Consider the following 20,644-nt stretch of genomic DNA (forward strand, 5'->3'; position numbering starts at 1 on the left):
CTCATGGTCAGACTTCATAACGCACAGAGTTCAGAGTGTGGGGAGAGAGTGCGGGGCGTAGTTTTAGCAGAGAAAGCAACACAACACAGCTATTCATAAACCAGCAACAAATTTAGCTTGATTCATGGATCATGATGTGATTGTGGGATGTGCACGTGGGCAATTCATGCTGCTCAGGGACCAAGCTTTAGCTGGTTCACCAGCTCGCTTCTGGTGGCTGGGAGCTGTGAGCTGAGAGCTGGTCAGTCCTGCTATTTCCCCTGTCAGAGGCAGACTGTAGTCAGGCACGTGCAGCAGGCCAGTTTTAATGACGCATTTGCCAGATGCATCCGGTCCCCTTGGTTCTAATGGGAGAGGTAGGCCACGGCACCGGGGGTAGAGGCCTGCTAAGAGGGAGTGACTGAGGGCCGAGGTTTTTCAAGGTGGTATATGTACAAATTTTGCATTATACATGCATTTTATCATTTTCTAAATTTATGTAGCCTACTTTATTCTCTTCACTGTGAGAATCTTTTTAATGGATTACCATTACACTCCACAGATGTACTGTTAATGTATCTATAGTTCTTCCTGCTATATTTATTTTCACATTTCTGCCAGCTAGACATTTACGATACTTGATATTGCGTGATGTTGTTACAGAGCTTGAAGCTTCACAGAGAGAGACTCGTTCAGAAACCATGCAAAGTTTCTAAAACAATTAGGCACAGTCCTAACATCTCTCGCTGCCAAAAAACTGTGTTTTTCAACATAAGGGTCATCTGCGATGATATGCGGCTCCCCAAAGGATACTTATTAAGGAGATGATATTTATGTGGGTTTCGCTAACTCAACCATGACGGTATTTTGTATGGGTTGCGGAGCTGTGGTTTGGGGTTGGCGGGTTATGTCCCGGAGCATGGGGCTATGGATTTGGATGGAACAGTGCAGTGCACCATTCTGTGCCACAGCCAGGGCAGGACACACCCTCTACCTTCACAGGGGTCCAGCTGGACAGGGGTGGGTGTGGTTGGAGCAGCGGGGGCAGGGGTCTGGGGTGCCTCTGTCAGGGGTTTCTCCTCCAGGACTTGGTTGTCCTCCAACTTGGTTTCTGCAAGGAGTAAACGCAGAGGCCTGTAATTCACACATTACCATTACATAACAAGTACCCAATAAAAGTTCAGCTTCTTGCAGTGGGTGGATAAGGAAATATAAAACAGTAAACAATTTGAAAATATCAATATACATATTGATTTAACCGTATCATTAACACAGGTTAAAATATGTGGCACAAATAATTTATGGAGTGTAACATGGTTTCTGCAATTCTCTCTGACTACTGGTTTACTTTCCCATTGAGGTAAGTGCACTTGAAATACACATAACTCTGAAAGGAGCAACAAATACAAACTGGTATTATAAACATAATATTACTGGTATTATGTAGATGTGACAAGACACATCTACATCACAATCAAACCAAAGTTCACCAGTGACAAACCATCCACAACAGCCATGATTTTCACATTCCTTTTCCACACTAGAATCAGGCAAGGTAATTCTGAGGTTACTACTGCTGAGGGTACTGTGGAAAGAATTATTGATTGAAATGGAAGGAATTGTTTAGAATAAGTACAATAACTACAATGTGAACGTGGAACTTCACATTGTAGTTATGGGAATCCGTCATGATATACATAGCTATCTCTGACATAATATGGCTTAAGAGCGTAAATAATCCCTCTAAACACGAAAAGCACATCATTAAGAAAAATTAACAGCTTGTTAAAAAACTGGGCTTGAAATTGTGGATGTAGTGAAAACCAGCATACACAAGGGGGCCCGGGCCCGAGTTTGAGAACCACTGACAGGGGATGATTAGGTGACTAGATGTAGTGTAGAGAACCTGTTTTTATTGGAATTTGGCCAAGACAACAGTATTAACACCCTTACGCTCTTCACCGAGTCAGGACCTTGCTTTATCACCTCATCCAAAGGATGGAACCTTCTGTAGTACAGTGTCCCCATCACTATGCAGGGACAACTACATTCTATCTTGGTCTAGAGGAAAGAGTGAAAGGGGAACAGGATAGTATGGATGATGTTGTGATGAGGGAACACAGAAATATTTTGGTGGAAAATATGAATGTGCTTCTGAGGCACCGCAATGTTTGTTTTGGAATTCCTCGGGTGATTTGAATCCCACTGTTAGTGGAAGTGCGCCGAAACACATGTGGCTGAGGCCTGCCCTCAAAACACAACCGCCATTCACTCTGCAAAAGTCCCCGGAGTTTGTGGTGAATAGGCTTGACTACAAAGCCCACCACCCCTCTGAAAATACAAGTGAAAATAATGCATTTATATTATTTTATATGTTGTGTGCTGTGTATAAACTGAAAATATTAAAAAAAAATAAGAGATACATTTAAATGCCTTTCAAAATGACTACATATTCAAGAAATACATTTCAGTTCCTTCGTACATGTTTCTGCATATATAGTAGCTGATCACCTTAACTGGTAATCACCAACTGTATGCATACATTAATACTGAATTTATTAATGTAATTTTGTTCAGAATATAGAGAACTAATATCGAATGTAGCAGTTTGATAACATAAAACTGCCACAGTTTTGGCCAAGACACCAGTATTAGCATCCTTTTTTTATTCTATTTCATTTTACAAATGAAAAATGATTATTATATATTATGTATGTATATTACCTATGATATGTGCAACGAATGAGATTTAGCTAGCAGAGGCTTTTTTTCTCCAGAAGATTTTTAAAATAAAAATCATACCAATAATCCCTAACTCATCTATTTTCCATTTCTCTGAAGAAAGGACCCCGAGTGTGTGTAAACGAGAGCAACTAACAGGTAAAACTTTCTCCCTTCTCTGCTTTTCATCCAATTGAGTTTTGAACAAAAAAACAATCAATCATAAGAGATGTCCCAGTACCTTGTACATGCACTTCCTTGAAAGCACAGCAAAACCACGCACAGTTCAATGGATTTTATCAGCCGAACCCCACTTCAAGCAGCACAAACTGGACATTTCCTGCAGCTGATGCACCTTGTCTTGTGAGTGCGTTTAAGAGGGAAGCTCACCCGGCACGCAGATGTGTCCGTCCTGCAGCAGCCTGTACCCCGGGAAGCAGCCGCACACGTAGGAGCCCCAGGTGTTGATGCACTTGTGGTGACAGAGCTGGCCCGCATACACCTCACACTCGTCCACATCCTCTGGCTCCTCCACAGAGTTCTCTGCCTCATCCTGGTCGTTGATGGAGAAGGCCTCGTTCGGGAACTTACTGTCTAAAACTAGAGGGTCAAGAAGACTTGTTACTCACATCTCATGCAGTGCTAGACTACTACTACTGCTACTATTACTACTACTACTACTAATACTACTACTACAACTACTACTGCTACTGCTACTGCTACTATAGCTACTGCTACTACTGCTACTACTACTACTAATACTAATACTACTACTAATTGCAATGATAATGATACTAAAGGAATCTATTTATGTACATATAGTGCCTTTCAACTCATGATCGCAAAGCTCTTGAAATGCTTCTCAACTGCCAACAGTGTGTAACCCTTACAAGTATCATGCATGGCAGCCATTATAGAATATAGCTGAGGCTCAAACATAACTATAGGGTCCAGGCTGCAGCAGTGGCAAACACCTTTACTGACAGAGCCCGTCAGCAGACATCCGAGCAGTGCTTTTATAATGGCAGCACATATGACTGTACACTGGAGTGAACTGGCTCGCTAATGTCCCATTAGCCCAAAATACAATACATTATACTTCAGGTGAATTATACCTAAATATAGCCACCATAGCCACCACACAAAATATTTCCCACAGCCATTACCAAAAATCTCAGATGCAAATCAACAGCAGATTATGTTTCTGCATAAGTTAATCCTATTAAGAGTGAGTCATGAGAATTAAAAAATAATAAGTCCCATGGCAATAATTACCTTCCATACATTTTCCACCCTTAAATGTACACAGTAAAACAGTGGCTGTAGCTGCCACACACACTCCTCTTTTCTGAGGGGCAGAATGTTTCCACAATTTTCAACAGGTTAATCACACCTAATTTCAACTTGTTATTATCACATTTTCCTGCCTCTCATTTCCTTTTCCTCTACAGTCATGGAAGATTGAACGCTTGGAAAAAAAGAACATGGAACACTTGAAAAGCGCAGGAAAATAAATTCTTTATCAGCAGGTAGTTTTGACTGAGTAATATTCAGACAGAAGTGAGAGGACATTTGATCTCTAGGTATCTGTGAGCGGTGTGAAACCAGCAACTATATTGTACAGCAGATCCCAATATTCTCTCTCTCTCTCTCTCTCTCTCTCCCTCTCTCCCTCTCTCCTCTCTCTCTCTCTCTCCCTTTCCCTCTCTCTCTCTCTCTCTCTCAGTCTGGAAGGTCAGAGGCAGTTTTCTGCAATGGAAGAAGGGCAGTGGTCAGTGGGGCAGACGGACATGGACCCAAGAAAGCAGCTGTCACTCAACCTGACGGCTGACTCTCCCACTCCCATCTCCCACACTATCTGTTATCAAAGGGTGCAGGAACATGTCCAGCAGGCTCCATTTCACTCCCAGATACAAGGAAAAAATAACAGGGAGAGAGATACTGCTTGGATTCTCACAAATATTCAAGGGGGAAAAAAAATGAAGCAAAACAAACAATCACACAAAATGATTATTTCCACCTACCACATAAGCACTGGTTTGCTTAATCACGAATAATGAGGTTTGATTATGGAGTAAATTCTATTCATTTAGAAATTAATCTATTCAAAGACAAAATGTGATGCAAACGCAATCATTTTGCTGACCCTCTCTTTCATTTGGCTGTGCCCCACAAGTTCTAAGCTTATGCACACCACAAAATATCCTTACAAAGTTTTTACAATGACTCACAGCCATCAGACACTTGAGGCAATCTAAGATTTTACTGGCACCAAGGGGATGACAACAGACCGCACTGCCATCTGTCCCTAATTCATTTCAGCTCTCCCACATTTTTCCACATTATGCTGAATGGTAACGTGACACCTGACGCCTCTGTTTTGTGTGTCTGCCTTAAAGAATATTTATCTATGTCAGCCCATATTCCAAATCCGTGACTGAAATTGGAAAAGGAAGTGTTCACAAAAGCAACCGAACGACTGTTAAAATGAAATATGTAACCTGAATGTACAACTCCACCCAAAAACAACAAAGAAAACATTTGGATTGTCCCGGGAACTTTTTAGGAAAATGCATCTGTTTCCTCTGAATGCACAAGAGCACTTGAAATGGCACTGCTAAGTGTGTGAAAGGGGCTGTCCCGTGCAGGATGCGTACCTTTTTTTGGAAGGGGCGTGGGGCTGGGCCTCTCCTTCTTCCTGATGGTGGGTTGGCTGGAACCCTCATCCCCCAGGCAGCAAGTCATGAAGATGTGGCTGCAGGGATAGCCCAGATACTGGTGCGGCTCGCAGCTCTGGTCCTCTGCGCGGAACCGAATGCCCAAGGAGCAGCAGTCGCAGCACTCCTGAGGAAACGCGAATAAAACAGCGTACCCATTTACCATGTTGAACCCCAGATCCACCTCATGCCGCATCCCCCCCCCACACCCACCCTGCACATCCTACCCGCCTCCCCACCACCTGCCATTTTTTAGTCTAAAACACAAGAGACTGGCTCCTAATAAGGACTGCATCAGTAACCATGGTTATCTGTTACTGAAATATTAAACAGCTAAGAATTATGGAGTATTTTAGAGCGGCCCTCAGGAGCCACATTGCAGCGCAGGCCAATATTTGACTTCTGGCAATTACCCTTGGCACAATAAATACAAGGACCCCTTACAACTGCCCAGAGATTTTTGCCGCTTGGTCACATGGACATGTGTTGAAATTCTGAGCTAATAGAACATGTCTTCTCTTGAGACAGCAATGTTTTCATTCTTACTGGCAACCAAAAAAAAAGGCATGCATTCCATTTCCAAACTGAAGGTCCAAGTAATACATTAAAGTCCAAACAATTTTAGCATTTGCCAATTTATGACTGATAAAAAAAATCTTTCGCTGATATCAATCCAAGAATCACAATACACGCCAATTGTGCTTTATTTAACCTCCATGAGGGAGAGAACAGTCTAGATATTTTATACCAAAATTACAGTGTTTCCACACTCTGACAGGAACACAAATTATAAGACAGATTTTTCTGAAAGATAACTTAGCTGCAGTAACCTATGGCTACCAGAACAAAACATTAGTATCATGGTAATTGCATAACATTCACAAATAGAAAAAAAATCATTTTAAATAACATCACTTCAACCTGGTAGCATTGCACTTTGTGAACTGGATTCTAAGCAAATGTACGTAATATTACATATCAAAACAGAAGACAACTGAGGTAACAAAGGCTTTACCTCCATATTAATGCAAGCGCTCATTTATTAGTTTGTGCCGGAACAGAAAGAGTTAATATCATTAGTGGAGTGCACAAAAGCCCTTTGCATTATGTTAAGTGGGACTGAGAGACTGGGACTAGGGTGAAAAAATCTGAAATAGTAAAAACACAAAGTATTGCTTTCTCTGGCTTTTTGACCAGCAAAATGGATTCGTATTTTCCCTCCATTTACACGCACCAGTGCACACATCACATGGACACCGCTGATATATCTAGGCGCTGCACCATCAGCGGCTCAGGGCAAGCTATTAACTACTTCAGAGGTAATAGGATAACCATCTTCCAAAGGATAACATGGTGCAAGCCATTCTGCCGGTACACCTCTTACACAATGAATCAAAGGCAGCTCTGACAGTGAAGCAATATCAGCGATAAGGCCGTGACGGCGATAATCTTCCACTGCACCGTTGGGCAGAAATGAAAAAGCAGGGAATGAGCAGGAGGGCCTCTGCAGGACATCATCTCCAAGCTACAGCCCATTATCCAGTTTGTTTACCCAGGTATTTTATAGGTATCCTATCTTGTCTAGAAAAATGGTGCAAATGCAATGTTTGTATTTTGCAGGAGAGGGCATGCAGGAAATAATAGGTTCACCAAGGTTGCCATTTTACTGCTGTTTCAGTAGGTACTATAACACAGGCAGGGGCTGGATCAGTTCATTAATTACACTGTCATGCAAATATAAATGTGCACTGATAATAACACAACACTTGGTACAGTGCAATTTGTTCAGAATTAAATGAAGGCTGCGTGTGACTACGATTAAATAGGAATTTTGTACTGTACACTGCCCTTTTTGTATGTATAGTACTCTACTCAGCTGACAGATATAATTTATTTGCAGTGCTTGGTTGAATCAATTCCTCGAAACTTATTAGCTCTGCATTCATAATCAGGGGTACCTCTTAAGCTGAACAGATAACATTGGACTAGAAAAAAAGACCGCAGATTCATATCTAGCCGTAGGGCATGTTTAATTTGAAATGAATTCAAAAGATGAATGTGTTTATTAAACAAAAAATTGTTTCACATTTCTAACCAGTGTTCTGAGCTCAATACAATTTGCAAAAGAAAACATGGTGTTATACAAAAAATGGCAGGCAAATGAAATTTGCAGTAGTCAGTGTTTATAGGGGAATTGTATTTTGTACATTATATGGACGCAGTGTTGGATGTTATTCCAAATATCAACATTATCTACACTAATACATTGAACGAGCTTAAAATAATGACGCTCATGAGACACGTTTTGCTGATTATGCTTCTGTGACATCATACATGGTTGTCAAAAGCAATTTTGTGCTTGGATTTTGTAATAACTGCTTGCAGCTGTTTATGGAAAGTTTATTTGATTGGCTAACAGTGGGACCCTGTTAAAAGCATTTCAACATAACCCCCTCACAGAGAAACCCAGAGGTTTCTGCTATACCTCACGGGTCAAGCTGGGCCACGGGACTTGCCTTGAAGGAGTCTGTTCCGCAGGCATCGCCGTCTCCCACCTCACACACGTTTCCCCCTTTGGCTACGTCCATGCCTGCCAGGCACTTGCTTTCCTTTAGGTACCCTAAGCAGCACTGCGTCTGTGCGGTCCTGATGTCCCCCAAACACAAGAGAACAGGCAATCTGACAAAGCCCACAGCGACTGATTTCAAAGATGCACAGTTTATCATTTAATTTTTATGGCTCTTCCCCATAACAGATTAACAGTGGCTTCACGCATCTGATATGGTTATTATACAATTTTGTCCAAACACTGCAGCAGGGCAATTCATTTGCTTCATAAAAGCTGAATCTACAGTAAGTAGAAATCACTACACTGCTCATTAACAACATGTCATCCTGCCCAGACAAGCTTACCTACATATGGAGTGTCGGTCTTCTTTAGCAACAGGCATGTTGTCGCAGTGGCCATTTCTTTCGGCCCACTTCTGGCCCGCGTAACAACAGTTTTCTACCAGATCCTTAGCAGAAACTTGGGAAAAAGACAACATGTAGAAAGTAAATGCTACATAGGTCATTATTCAACCGATTGAGATTTAAGTGAACGCTTTAAAAAGGATACGAGTCATTTTACACTCGACAGAATGAGAACATGGGGCCTGATCCTCCGGAATGGCCAGGAGACCCAAGACTAAATCTCTAATATACAAGATTTAAGCCTCCTTCTCAGCCTCCCTCTGCAAGGAATGCTGTATCTGAAAATTGTGCCTGCAATTGAGTGACTAATTTCTAAAGTCAAGGCCACACAGTACAGCATGAGAGCTAGCACCAGCTGCAGAAAAGGGGTGCATCTCTCTCTGACTGCAACTGGTGGGCACCGGGAATATTTGTTGTAAGAAATTAAGGGGTGCGAACTGCTAACCTGCCATGACACACTATTAAAAACACACTACTACCCGGTTGTAATGAAGCTGATGGGTCATTTCTAGCTGTGCATTAGATTTTTAATAATAACGGTGGTTAACTCATACAGTACTTCTGGTAATTTTGTTCTACAATTTGAGTCATATCTGACATAGAACATTTTTCACTATCTTTATTTCTTACAAGACAATGCAGAAAACAAGCAGTGAACTGGTATTGAGAAAAACAGTCACTCGCTCTGGAAACCGATGGGTACCTTGTTTAGCCTTAATGTTGACTATACTGTAAATCCATTTTAGAGAGCGCAAACTACTGTATGGTCAACTGTACCAAACTGCTGACTGTCTCACAAGAATACTTATACTTGATGTGAAACAGGAAATGACTAGAGAGTGAACTCATTGTCCCAATGGAGAAGCCACTGCTCCATGACAAGAACTTTGTATTGATGTTAAGATTTGTGTTTGCAAGTTCCTTAAACCCCTTAAACTCCTGAGGTCACGAAGCAAGACCACCAATATGAGAATGAGTAGCAGAACCAGGTTTATTCAGAGTGAGCCTGGCTATGGATGCCTCACGGAACTGTTAATGAAGCCAACATTTTTCAAGTGCGCCTAAAGCATCTTCACCGGAGAACAGCCAGCGAAATTGATTCAGCTATCATGTTCCTGTTCCATCCTTCTGTATTTGTGCACTGAGGGAATACTGGGTAATAAAAGCCACCTGAAAATGTGCTTGTAATAATTCTTGTTTAAAAAAATCACCTTAATGTTCAATGTGTAATCTGTCATCCAGTATAGAGGAAAGAGCAACACAACATAATTTACTTGTAACAAAAATGTGGCAAACTTGAGTCTACCTGCGAGAGCATTTCTTGTAGCATATCCCATTAACACAAACAGAATGGTCGTTGTATTGCGTCCCTGAACAAGCAAGTAAAATCGGTAGTTGTATTGTGTCCCTGAATAAAAGCATGTAAAACCATTTCAGGTTACCCCATGATGTAGCCTTGCAGTCTGCCAAATGCCTACTCTGAAGGCAGAGTAATCAGTACACTATTTGATGCTGTACAGCAGCAACAAGTATGTATATGTTATACAAACTGGCCTGCCTCTTGTGCCTAGTTCATTTGACCTCAGTGAAGCCAGCTAGAGTTAACAAATCACAGTACATTTTTGCAACACAAATTTAGCTAATGGTTTCTATCCTATGCATGTTTAAGTTTTCCAACCACCAATAGTTACCCGTACGGTTTGTTTGCTAAGCAGTGGGCAAACTCTGAAATTACGCCTATGTTAGTAGACAGGGAAAGTTGGTTTTAATGTTCAATAAGTTACTGTGGGGCATGGATCAAATCCAGGGTGTACCAGTGACGACTGTGACCAGTAGCACCATGGGGTGACATGCATTTGGCAACTGAGTCGCTCAGGGAATGGTAGGGTTCAGTCAGATAGGGTCCTGTGTACATTGCTATCTAGCGACCCCTGCTGGTTGATGGGGCACTCATAGATTTCAGTCAGTGCCGCATGTAAAAAGCGGTCCTGTGACTCTACCCTTTGAGAGCTTAGCTGTGTGAAAAGAAGCATGTTTTGAGGAGAACCATGGATATCTATAGTCTCTGGAATCTGCACTGGGGTTTGTGCTTTTAAGCAGCTGAGGTTGCAGACAATTTGGCCTTCTAGACCGGGGTGGGAATTAAATATGAACAGCCCCACATTGGGTGCCAAAAAAAGTACAAAGAATTTCCACAATCCAATATTAACCAACTCAAGTTAGGTCACACACTACTGTATAACTTGACCAAATATTTGCTATATTGACCATATGTAACTCAAAGGCTGCAGGAGAAGATATGGCAGAATGTCATTGTTACAGGAAAGTATAACCATAAGTAATTATGGCAGAAACCCATATGTGTGGCATGTTTCAATTCCAGTCTTCAATCAATATTTGTCCTTGAGTCAATGTTAAGGCAAATGTTGAATTAATGCAAGCCATTGAGATGAAATGCATATGTTTCCTATCCTGAGTGCTCTAAAAATGTTGTCTACAGAATAAACAGACATGGAGACTTCAGAAACTAAGATTCATGGCACATAAATGCATTCACTGATCAACAATTATACCAAGTGGACTTAGCTAATACTTTATTGCCATATAGCAGAGCAATTTATGATATCTGCTTAAGCACAAAAGCATAAGACAAAGAAAAATGCATATGTATTCAACAAGGTAGAATCATACATACTTTAAATACTAGCATTTAACTTTGAATGCAGTGGGATAAAAACAAAATGTATTGTATTGTTTATTTATTCATTTAATTTAAGAAGGAAATACAAGCAGCACATACAAAAAGCAAGAACAGCACAACCAGGCACTACTCTACCCCAAAATGCAATGAATTTTTTATGTACAGCACAATGAGCTGCATCACTTGTATGAAATGTGCTCTATAAATAAGATTTGATTGAATTTGACTGAATGAAAGGTAGAATGGGGATTCATTTTTATTATTGGTACAGTTTATAATTTATAATGCACTTCATATTAAATTGTGTTTATAGTACAGTGTTGAGCTTGCATGTTTAATAAAGGCATATGGATTTCCATCCATACTTTATTTCTTGTGCAGCATATACATCAACTCCATACGGATTGCATACTGGAAGACCACATGAGAGAACTCACAATGATTCATCACAACTGCAATAGTGTGTGCAGTGCAGAACAGCAAATCACATTTAACAGTTGCAAACGTATATACTGTACAAAGTATAAATAATGACCAAATCCACTCACTAATGAGTAAAACTGCTTGAATGAATGAAATAAAAAAATAAAAAAACCCTAATCAGAAATAGAAATTTAATGACTCAATACTTGTTGGGGCAGAGTGGAGATTATGTCACCCATGGTTGATGTTAGTTACTGCAGTAGTATCTCAAATTAATGCATGTCATAAATTTGAAATGCGTTCATCTTAACCTGCAATCCTGTGGAAATAGTCTCAAGGTCAGCAGATATGAACAGATTCAGATCACTGGTGGGAGACTGGTGGGAATCTTCAGAAAGATACCTCATTTAAATGCCTTCACAACAGTGTCTCCAGCCATATAAATGTACATTAAATTTAAATGTATACTGTGTAAGTCACCCTGGATTATGGGGCCTGCTAAATAACTAAATTAAAATCAATCTATATATTTTAATTCATTATAAATTATTTAATAAATAATTACTTCAAGAGACAACCAACAGAGATAACACACAAATGTTTACTGCTGATTACAGTGTAAGAATGATACAAGCGTTAAGAGCTAAGCAAACATTGGCAGGATATCAACAACAATATGAAAATGCTAGGGAATTAACACTGCCAAAAAAAAAAGAATTTATGGGTCACCTTTAATTGAGATTTCCTTGCCAAATGATCACTTTGAGAGAAGGAAATCTACAGTGTATAGAACATGATTTATAGGCCTACTCACAGTTTAGGCAGTCTGCAGAAAATCTGGTCTGAAAGCAAAAGTAAGTCCAAGTCAACAGCACCTCCTTAACAAGCCTTCAGGCCACATTGATGTTTACCAGCATATTTCAAATGTACAGAAGAACGTATCACAACAAGGTGAGGAAAGGTAGATTTATACTGTCCATGCTGATTTCTGCTCACAGGACAGTTGCCTGACTGAAACTCCTGTAATAACATATCTTAAATTGGGTCTTGTTTCTGCATAAATACAACTGGGCATGAATATGTGCATGTTAATGAACTAACAAAGTACAACACAGGTGTGCTTAAGATGCTGCTTTTTCATTCAAGGAAGAGAGACCTGAAAATCTCAGGCTTGCTGCTGAAAGCCATTTTCTCACCTTGCTATGCTTCATTCCAGGTGGTACTAATGATAAAGTGAAGCTGAATATTTACAAGTACTTATTTACAAGTACACGATTCAAAAAATAAATAAATAAAGAACAGCAGAACAGAAACTAAACAGAAACCCCCAAAGGTAGATCTGCTGTGCTGATTGGGCTGGACACCACCTCAGTGGCCTGATTAAATTTGAAGTTGCCTGTATTTGACCTTACATTATACAGTAACTATGGATATCCTACAGTATAATCATCAACCGCATATGATGTACCACAGGATATGAGGTACCATACCAAGACAGTTGGAGCTGAGAACTGCAGTGGTAAGAACATCTCCTAAAGACCAAACACAGTTCAGCCGGAAGATCAAATTCCAGACAGACATTCAGAGTTCTAATCACCGCAGAAACAACACAGAATCAAGAGATTAATAGTGTAGCCAGAGGACATTTCTGTCAAATGTGTAGTTTGCTTATCCAAAAAAAGTAAACTTTTCTTTTTGTCTAGCAATGTTCCATGCTGGGTTGACGACAAGGTTCTTAATCAAGTAACTAAACCAAATATAATCAGTTAGGTTCTCTAATGATCTAGCTTGCCTTGTGTCCTTGCAGGGGGGTTTCAAGAGTGATTAGAGTGCTTCTTGCTCCCTGTGCCTGTCATTAAGCTGCATGCCAGACTGAAAACCTGCCTTTGAACACACCACGGCAAACACAAAACACATATGCACAGCATTAAAGCAGAACCAAAATGGCATCTATAAAAGTTTAGACAAATGCAAAGGAATGATCAGGTCTTCAAAGAATGTTTCAGAATTTGAAGAATCCACATGCAAATTGAAAAGTACTAATTAGGTAGGAAGGTATTCCATGGGGAAAGGGAGTGAACCTGAAAAGAGCGCATCACAGCACTTAATAACAGAAATGTACCAGCGGACAAAAGCAAAACAAAAAACTTCTCTCCACATGAACCAGAAAAACTTCCTGTCTTTCCTGTTTAACTTTCACGGGCATAAGAATGATTTATGTTCTTCCAAAAATATGAATTGTTTAAGTTCTTATTTGTTTATTTGTACAGCGGCACAGGGGAAATACCATTTTAATATTAAATATATAAAACTTCAAGAAATTGGGTAATTAATCAAAATTGTAGAATACAAACAGTCTGGCTTCTGTCATTTTGCCACCCTTGTGTAATTATATTTGCACTGATACATATTGCAGCTGTTTATCTAAACAGTTTTGAAATACAGGAATTACTATATTGCAGGAAATCTCCAAAATACACTTAATAAATAATTTTCTGTACAAGCTCCATCCTACATATTTTTCCTGAGCTCTGTCGTTTTTAATAGTCCCCTTTGAAACAGATCATTAACAGTGTTTAAAAACAGAGCACTAAAGAGACCTGGTGCTGAAGAATATATGTGCCATCGTAAAAATGACCTTTGCCTAACATCTTAAATGTATGTTTGTGTTTTAACAACATTCCAGTTATCAAACACAATTTAATTCTTGTAAGTACAGCATAGTGGTATGATTAATGTACAGCCACATAAAGTATGCAAAGTATAATTACAGCTTAAATAAAAGAAAACACATAATTTAATATCAGTTATATGATTTGGACATTTATTAAATAGAAAACTGAGTCGACTGCATTAGGCAATTTATATTCTCAGTGGCCACTGTCTATGGGAGGTGTATTATCACTGCACCAATGCCTTGAACTGTAAATGGAGCCTGATTATTTTAATCAGTGTCACTGTCTAGAGCCAGGTTGAACCATCAAAGGGGAGAAGGTCGCATAATGAAAGAGGAGTTTAATATTAGAAAAGGTTGCTCACCCAGGGGTGACCATATAATGCGACCTCGTCATACAGATAAAATGTCTCATTGAATGGACACATGGCTGGGCGAGCAGTAAATGCAAGTGCCATTTCAGTTTCTTCTTACCCAAGGTTTAGGCCCTTGAGAAGTCATCTGTGCAGCAGATGTCTGCCATAAAATTAACCATGTTCACAGAAGAACCTCCCTTAACTAACCAGGAAAGATATTTCTTTGTCTCTTGCTAGTGAGGATAAACATTTTTCATCATGGCCATATGTGAACAGAAAATGTTATGGAAGTAGAAATGACAGTGCGTGAATATAAAGCCCAGTGATATTTTTGTAAATAACTGAAAAGTAGTAATAGGGTTACAGTATCTGTAGACTATTTCTCTAAAATATTTGTCTTCTTCACTTTACTTTTTTGTACTTGTTGCAACAAAGTAATATCATGGGTTTGGGATTTAAAACTATGTTTTTGTACACAGGTAACCCATACAGCCATAAAATTCATCCTCTGATGTGAGTACATTTTTAAAACTAAAACTCAAAAAACCTGCTTGGGTAAGGATGTGCTATAAGTAGGCCACCAGTTTGTCCCTTGTTTTCTTGCTTTGCCTGCTAGAGGTTGCAACAGCCTCTTTGTCAAGCCCCTTCTCAAACAATTATTCAATCTGCACCATCTCAATAATCTAGTAATTTCCATTAATTAAGCACAGGAGACGATTGACAACAATGCTTACAAGCGATACGTGTGAAATTCAAGTTTGATTACTTACAACCATGAACAAGCTGCAGTATTTTTAAATTTTGTACAGGGACATGATAGGTCTTGTTAGAAGCAGAGGGAAATGCCCACACTAAAAACGAGAGCAGTTATATAGCATCTAACTTGCAGAAAAAAGTTTTAAAAATAAATTCATGATTCAACAAAATAACCAATCTGGTCTTCAAAAAAAACTTTAAGTAGAATCAAGTGTATTAGTGCTGGGCTAAACCAAAAAACCACAGCCCTTTTTTCGGAAAAGATTGGGTAACCCTGTTTTATATGGATTCCTTTTTTTACTGCAGTGATACTCAATCCTGGTCCTGGAGTCAGCTGGTTTTTGTTTGTTGCTCAACATCAGCTAACAATTCAGATGCAAGAAACCAGTTGACCTGAGTTAACCTGAGTATAATCAACTTCTTTAATTGCTGTGCTACTCAAGCTCTGAGTAACAATTAAAGTCAGCTGACTCTTCAGAGCTCCATGACCAGAAGTGTGGACCACTGGCTCAAAGAGATGCTTTTTGTGGCATTTAAACTGCCATCCATGTTCACTTTCCTTCCTGACTCTCCCAATATCAGATCAAAAACATCACCAAATTATATCAGGACGTGATTTTCCAAGTGCATATCAGGTTGCACTCTAGGAAATGCTCAAATGAATAGCACTCTGGTGCGGTAAAAAAGCATTCAACACCAGGAGCAAAACATCTTTGTTTTAACAAAGCGAAAATAAGCTGACACGATGGATCATGAGGCCAATAACAGTTCGGAATTCAGATTTGCAGATTAGCTGGAGAAAGGCCTTTAAACCCATTCAAAATCACCAAGCCCATCAGGCTTCAAATGGCAATGGCTGTGTCACAGGAGTGAAATCAATAGGAATCGGGGGAAAGTGTGGTTTTCTTTAATAGAAACACTTTGGGTTTGTTTTAAATGTCTGCTCAGTCTGGGGAAGGCAGACTGATCTCTCCAGGGTGCCAAATGCTGAGTGCTACAGCCAAAGATGACTGATGCTGTTAAATAAGGCATAGCAGGAACCCATCCCGACCCATGCAGATATGAAAGGGGGATGAAAATTTTAATAAGCAATTTCATGAGCCTGACAAATAAGATCAGCAACTCTGTTTTCTTTTTTTGTTAAATATCAGCACAGTAATGCAAAAAAAAAAAACAATAAGCAAAAACAATTTAAAACTTCTTTCTCAAGCCGTGCAACTCACACATTTCAACAGCAATTTAATCCACAAATCTCTTTAGGAGGTATAAAGTATAAAAACTAGGTAGAGCTAGGAATAGAGAGAACTAATGTGACTGACTGCTCGTAAGAGCATTAAATCAATGGCTAAACGAATGTGTACACAACACACTTGCCATCATAAACCTCTGTAACAGCACCAACATTACACAGCGAAGTCACAATCAGCATCATGCCATTTATATGGCCCTCCATTTAACATTTTGACCGCACACTTGTCACTTGCTCTTTAGTGTTTGGCATCTATCCTGAATTATTGACTTCGATGGCCTGAATATTACCCTCAATCAGCAATCAAGAAGCACAGTTCCTCTTGTGGAGGACATGAAAGACCTTTGCCATATTATTTTAATCGGCTGATCAGTCCTGAAACAGATTAACTGCGGACATGATAAAAACTGAACTGCAAAATCCATTAGTCAGTTTTAAAGCGTTGACCTTTGTGCATTTTCCAGAGGTCAAGGCAGTGCTGCACTATAACGACAACCAGAACCCTAAAATTGTGCATGTAAGTCATAGTTTACATCATCATTACGTCCCCCCTCATTATAATGATCATAGTCATCAGTTAGGTGCAGAAAGACATGCTCGACTGTACTCTGCACTCATGGACCATAAATCATTTATGTTACAGCCAAATTATATTATTATTATTATTATTGTTATTATTATTAGTGATAACATCTTTTAACAGTTTAAACATGTTTTGAATGATGTAATTATGTTAACTAGACTATTTTTATTTATCTTTTTTTTTTGAAGACATGGCCCATCAAGCTCAAGGTATAGACACTATTGCTTAAAAACGTATTGTTAATTGTTCTATGCTTTCCCTGTGTTTACTTTTAAAGGCCTGATGTTCCTGAAAATCTTAATCTTAATTTCAAGCTCCAGCAAACTCCATAGGAGCAAATACCAATGGCACCCTTTAAGAATAAAACTGAAGCTGATGTAGGTTTCAGTGTCTCTTGCGAGGAGTTTTTCCATATTTTCCTCCAGCCTGATTGATAAGCCATTGTTATGAACTGCCTACAGCACATTCTGCAAAACATAAGTCTCTCACATCCTTGTCTGATTGGGCAGGATCTAGCTCCATGGCAACCATGACTATAATGTCTGTAGAACATTTTCACATTTTTCTTACATTTGAACTTGCAGGCCAGATAAACTGAGGCCTTGAAGTATGTAAACAAGTGAGAAACAACCAAAATACAGCACCAAATGGATTTACATGACACATCTAGACGTATTTTTCTCCCTTGCGTACTCTCTATAACATACATGGTTCCCAGTCAACTCAGGCGCTGCTCCGCCTCCCACTTGTCCGGCTCATGACACGAGGAGACATATGGCTCTCTCTAAGGAAACGTCATACACTTCCGCAGCCTCTTTCTCAGTCAGTATGTCAATGAACAACAGACTGCTAATACACCAGGGACAATTCCAGGGATTCATGACCTCTCATTGGTCAGGTCCTTTACAGTATATGCATACAGCCAGAACTTTATATCGCCTTGCAATATATTAGCCCAGGGGCAGGTCCATGCACTGATCAAACACATAAATAGCAGTGGCTTGATGCAACGCAGTGCCCCTCGACAGTGAATCACCCTCTCCGTCCGCAAGCAGCTAGGGTAATTAAAATCCTAATGCACCCTAAGAGGCTGATAACTAAGGTAACAACTAAGGATGGCAGATTTATGTTGGGTGCAGTCCAGATGGCAACGTTCCAGATAGTGTACAAGAGTCTATTAATCACAAGCATGCCGACCCTGGGCCACTAACAGGAGCTAGTGCCATTCAGTAGCAAACCTCGACCTCCCAGGCACGTGAAACCTTGAAACAAAGGGAATTTGTAGCGTGAAATTTGCTTCATAAAAATATGGCCGCCATGAACCCTGCTCTATATGTCTACCCCCAACCAGCCACTTCATGTAATATTGCTTCATAAAAAAATATGGCCACCATGAACCCTCTTGCTCTCTCTCCCTCTCCCTCCAGCAGGATTCATTGTAGGAATATATTTTATGAAGCAATATTCACAGGTAAGATGGAAATCATACCTATGTTCTAAATTCTACACCAAGAAGGTTAGAAAATCATAGAGTTTTAGCACAAATTTTGATTTTATATACAACAAAATATTCATGTCAAATCCTGTGACCTACTACATTTTTGTTGGTTATGAAGCAACCCAATATAATACAAGGAGATGAATGATTAGACTGCATTATTTCACAATACTACATTTGTAATTAATAACTAGTCCATGCATTGTAATTTTTTCCCATTGTATCATTTATATTTCCTTTTGTTTGGCCTATTTGTGAGTCATTCACACATCTGTTGCCTCTCTCTCGTGGCCACCCCCTACCAGCCACTTCAAGGCATCCATCAAATGTAATCTATCACCACCAATCACCCGGCTAAAGAGCTCTATCCATACAGACATACGGAGTGGCATGGCCCATTTGTAGTCAGTAGATGTGAAATACCTAGAAAGACATCTAAATCTTAAATGGCCATCCTGTTAGCACACTGTAGCCTCAAACCCTCCAATCACAAACTCCACAGTGCTATACTCAATTCTGTCAGGCTGTGTATACATGCCTGGAAAGACAGGCAAACCCACTCTCCCCATCGGAGACAAAGGCCCAGATTCAAACTGACTACAATGGGCACCGTCCTTAACTTTGATGAACTTAGTTTATCAAACATTTTCCTCCAAATCATATTCATATTAAATAATTAATTCAAAGGAATATAAGAAACTCCCAAACTCATAATGGTAAATAACAAAATAATTAGCCCTGGCTTAATTACACTAACTAAATTTTCCATTTGCAGGTAAATGGAATCTGGGTCTCATTATTACTTGAAGCTTCCACTTAAAACTCAGTCATAAGAGTTATGAAACTTATTCTGTCTCATTCCAAAACCTTGTGGCCGTGTGCAAATATAAATAACAGATAAAAAGGATTGTGCATCTAAATTTAACACAAAACAAATGCATACTGACCTGAAACTGCCAAAACGGTCCATAACTGGCCCATATTGCTATTAAAAGCTGTTTCTACTCTGACTCATTTTAATTAGTTATCAGAGATGAAGGTTGTTTGACTGAAACATTTCATATATATACAGTATACATATACAGTGCCATGAAAAGGCATTTGCCCCCTTCCTGATTTCCTCTGTTATTGTTACCTTACCATCAGAGTGAAGTAGTCACCACAAGTTTCTACAAGTAGTTGAGCAAATCAGGCATTGTGTGTGTGTAGAATTAGGGCTCTCTTTCTTCTTAATGATGTTCCAAACCATTAGTTTAGTTAGTCTAAGGTTTTGCCTATGTTTTTGACAGTTTTCTATCTTATTCCTCAGCCTCATAATGGCTTACTTGACTTTCATTGTCACATCCCTGGTCCTTGTGTTGACAAATGCCAATAGCAACCTCCAAAAGCAATCAAAGGCTAGAATAAATACTAGATATTGAAAGCTCCCTTATACCTGCACTAAGGAAGCAATTGAGCACACCTGATTAATCAGAAACACCTGTGACACCATCTGTCCCAAACATTAGCAAACCCTGAAATGGTTTGTAAGTGCTGTAATTTCTACATGATTAAACTGAAATGTATTTTCAAAATACCCTCCAATAATGGCTGAGACTGTGCATTTCAACCACGTGTGAACTGTTTGATTACGAATATAAAATTGTGTAGTGCAGAGCCAAATCAATAAAAAATATGTCTGTGTCCTATATATAAAAAAGCTCAACTTTTTAACTCTTTTCTAATGGACTTATCCTGATTTTCAGTGGTTTTAAGTTTTCTTTTTGATGCTCTTATACTTAAAACTAATGCTACCAAGTTAACATTTGGGAAGATTTAATGATATAAGGCACAGCACCTGTTACTTACATTCTTCCCTGTGATAATACCCCAGAATTCACCCTTGAGTCTTGAGCTCAGTGTAGACTGCCACCCCAGCCAATCAAAGCAACAAGGGCCAAGCTGAAGTAAAACACACATTGTAAATCAATCCTGAAAACTTTCCACTGGGGCCTACATACACCTGCATTTCAGG

The 20,644-nt window shown here is 39.5% G+C and overlaps 1 protein-coding gene across 5 annotated transcripts in view; it reads right to left on the minus strand.

Moving 5' to 3' along the window:
* The window catches only part of fbln2 (fibulin 2), a 54,541-nt gene that overhangs the window by 16,218 nt on the left and 17,679 nt on the right, over positions 1-20,644 (minus strand). For all 5 annotated transcript variants that reach the window (XM_064304439.1, XM_064304438.1, XM_064304436.1 and 2 more), the window contains 5 exons: positions 8,331-8,445; positions 7,934-8,063; positions 5,358-5,544; positions 3,091-3,300; positions 974-1,090 (listed from right to left, as the gene is read on the minus strand). In XM_064304439.1, coding sequence (XP_064160509.1) covers positions 974-1,090; positions 3,091-3,300; positions 5,358-5,544; positions 7,934-8,063; positions 8,331-8,445 — 759 coding nt within the window. The remainder of the gene's footprint in view (positions 1-973; positions 1,091-3,090; positions 3,301-5,357; positions 5,545-7,933; positions 8,064-8,330; positions 8,446-20,644) is intronic.

The sequence above is a fragment of the Anguilla rostrata genome, chromosome 13 (assembly GCF_018555375.3).
Source record: "Anguilla rostrata isolate EN2019 chromosome 13, ASM1855537v3, whole genome shotgun sequence".
Lineage (NCBI taxonomy): Eukaryota > Metazoa > Chordata > Actinopteri > Anguilliformes > Anguillidae > Anguilla > Anguilla rostrata.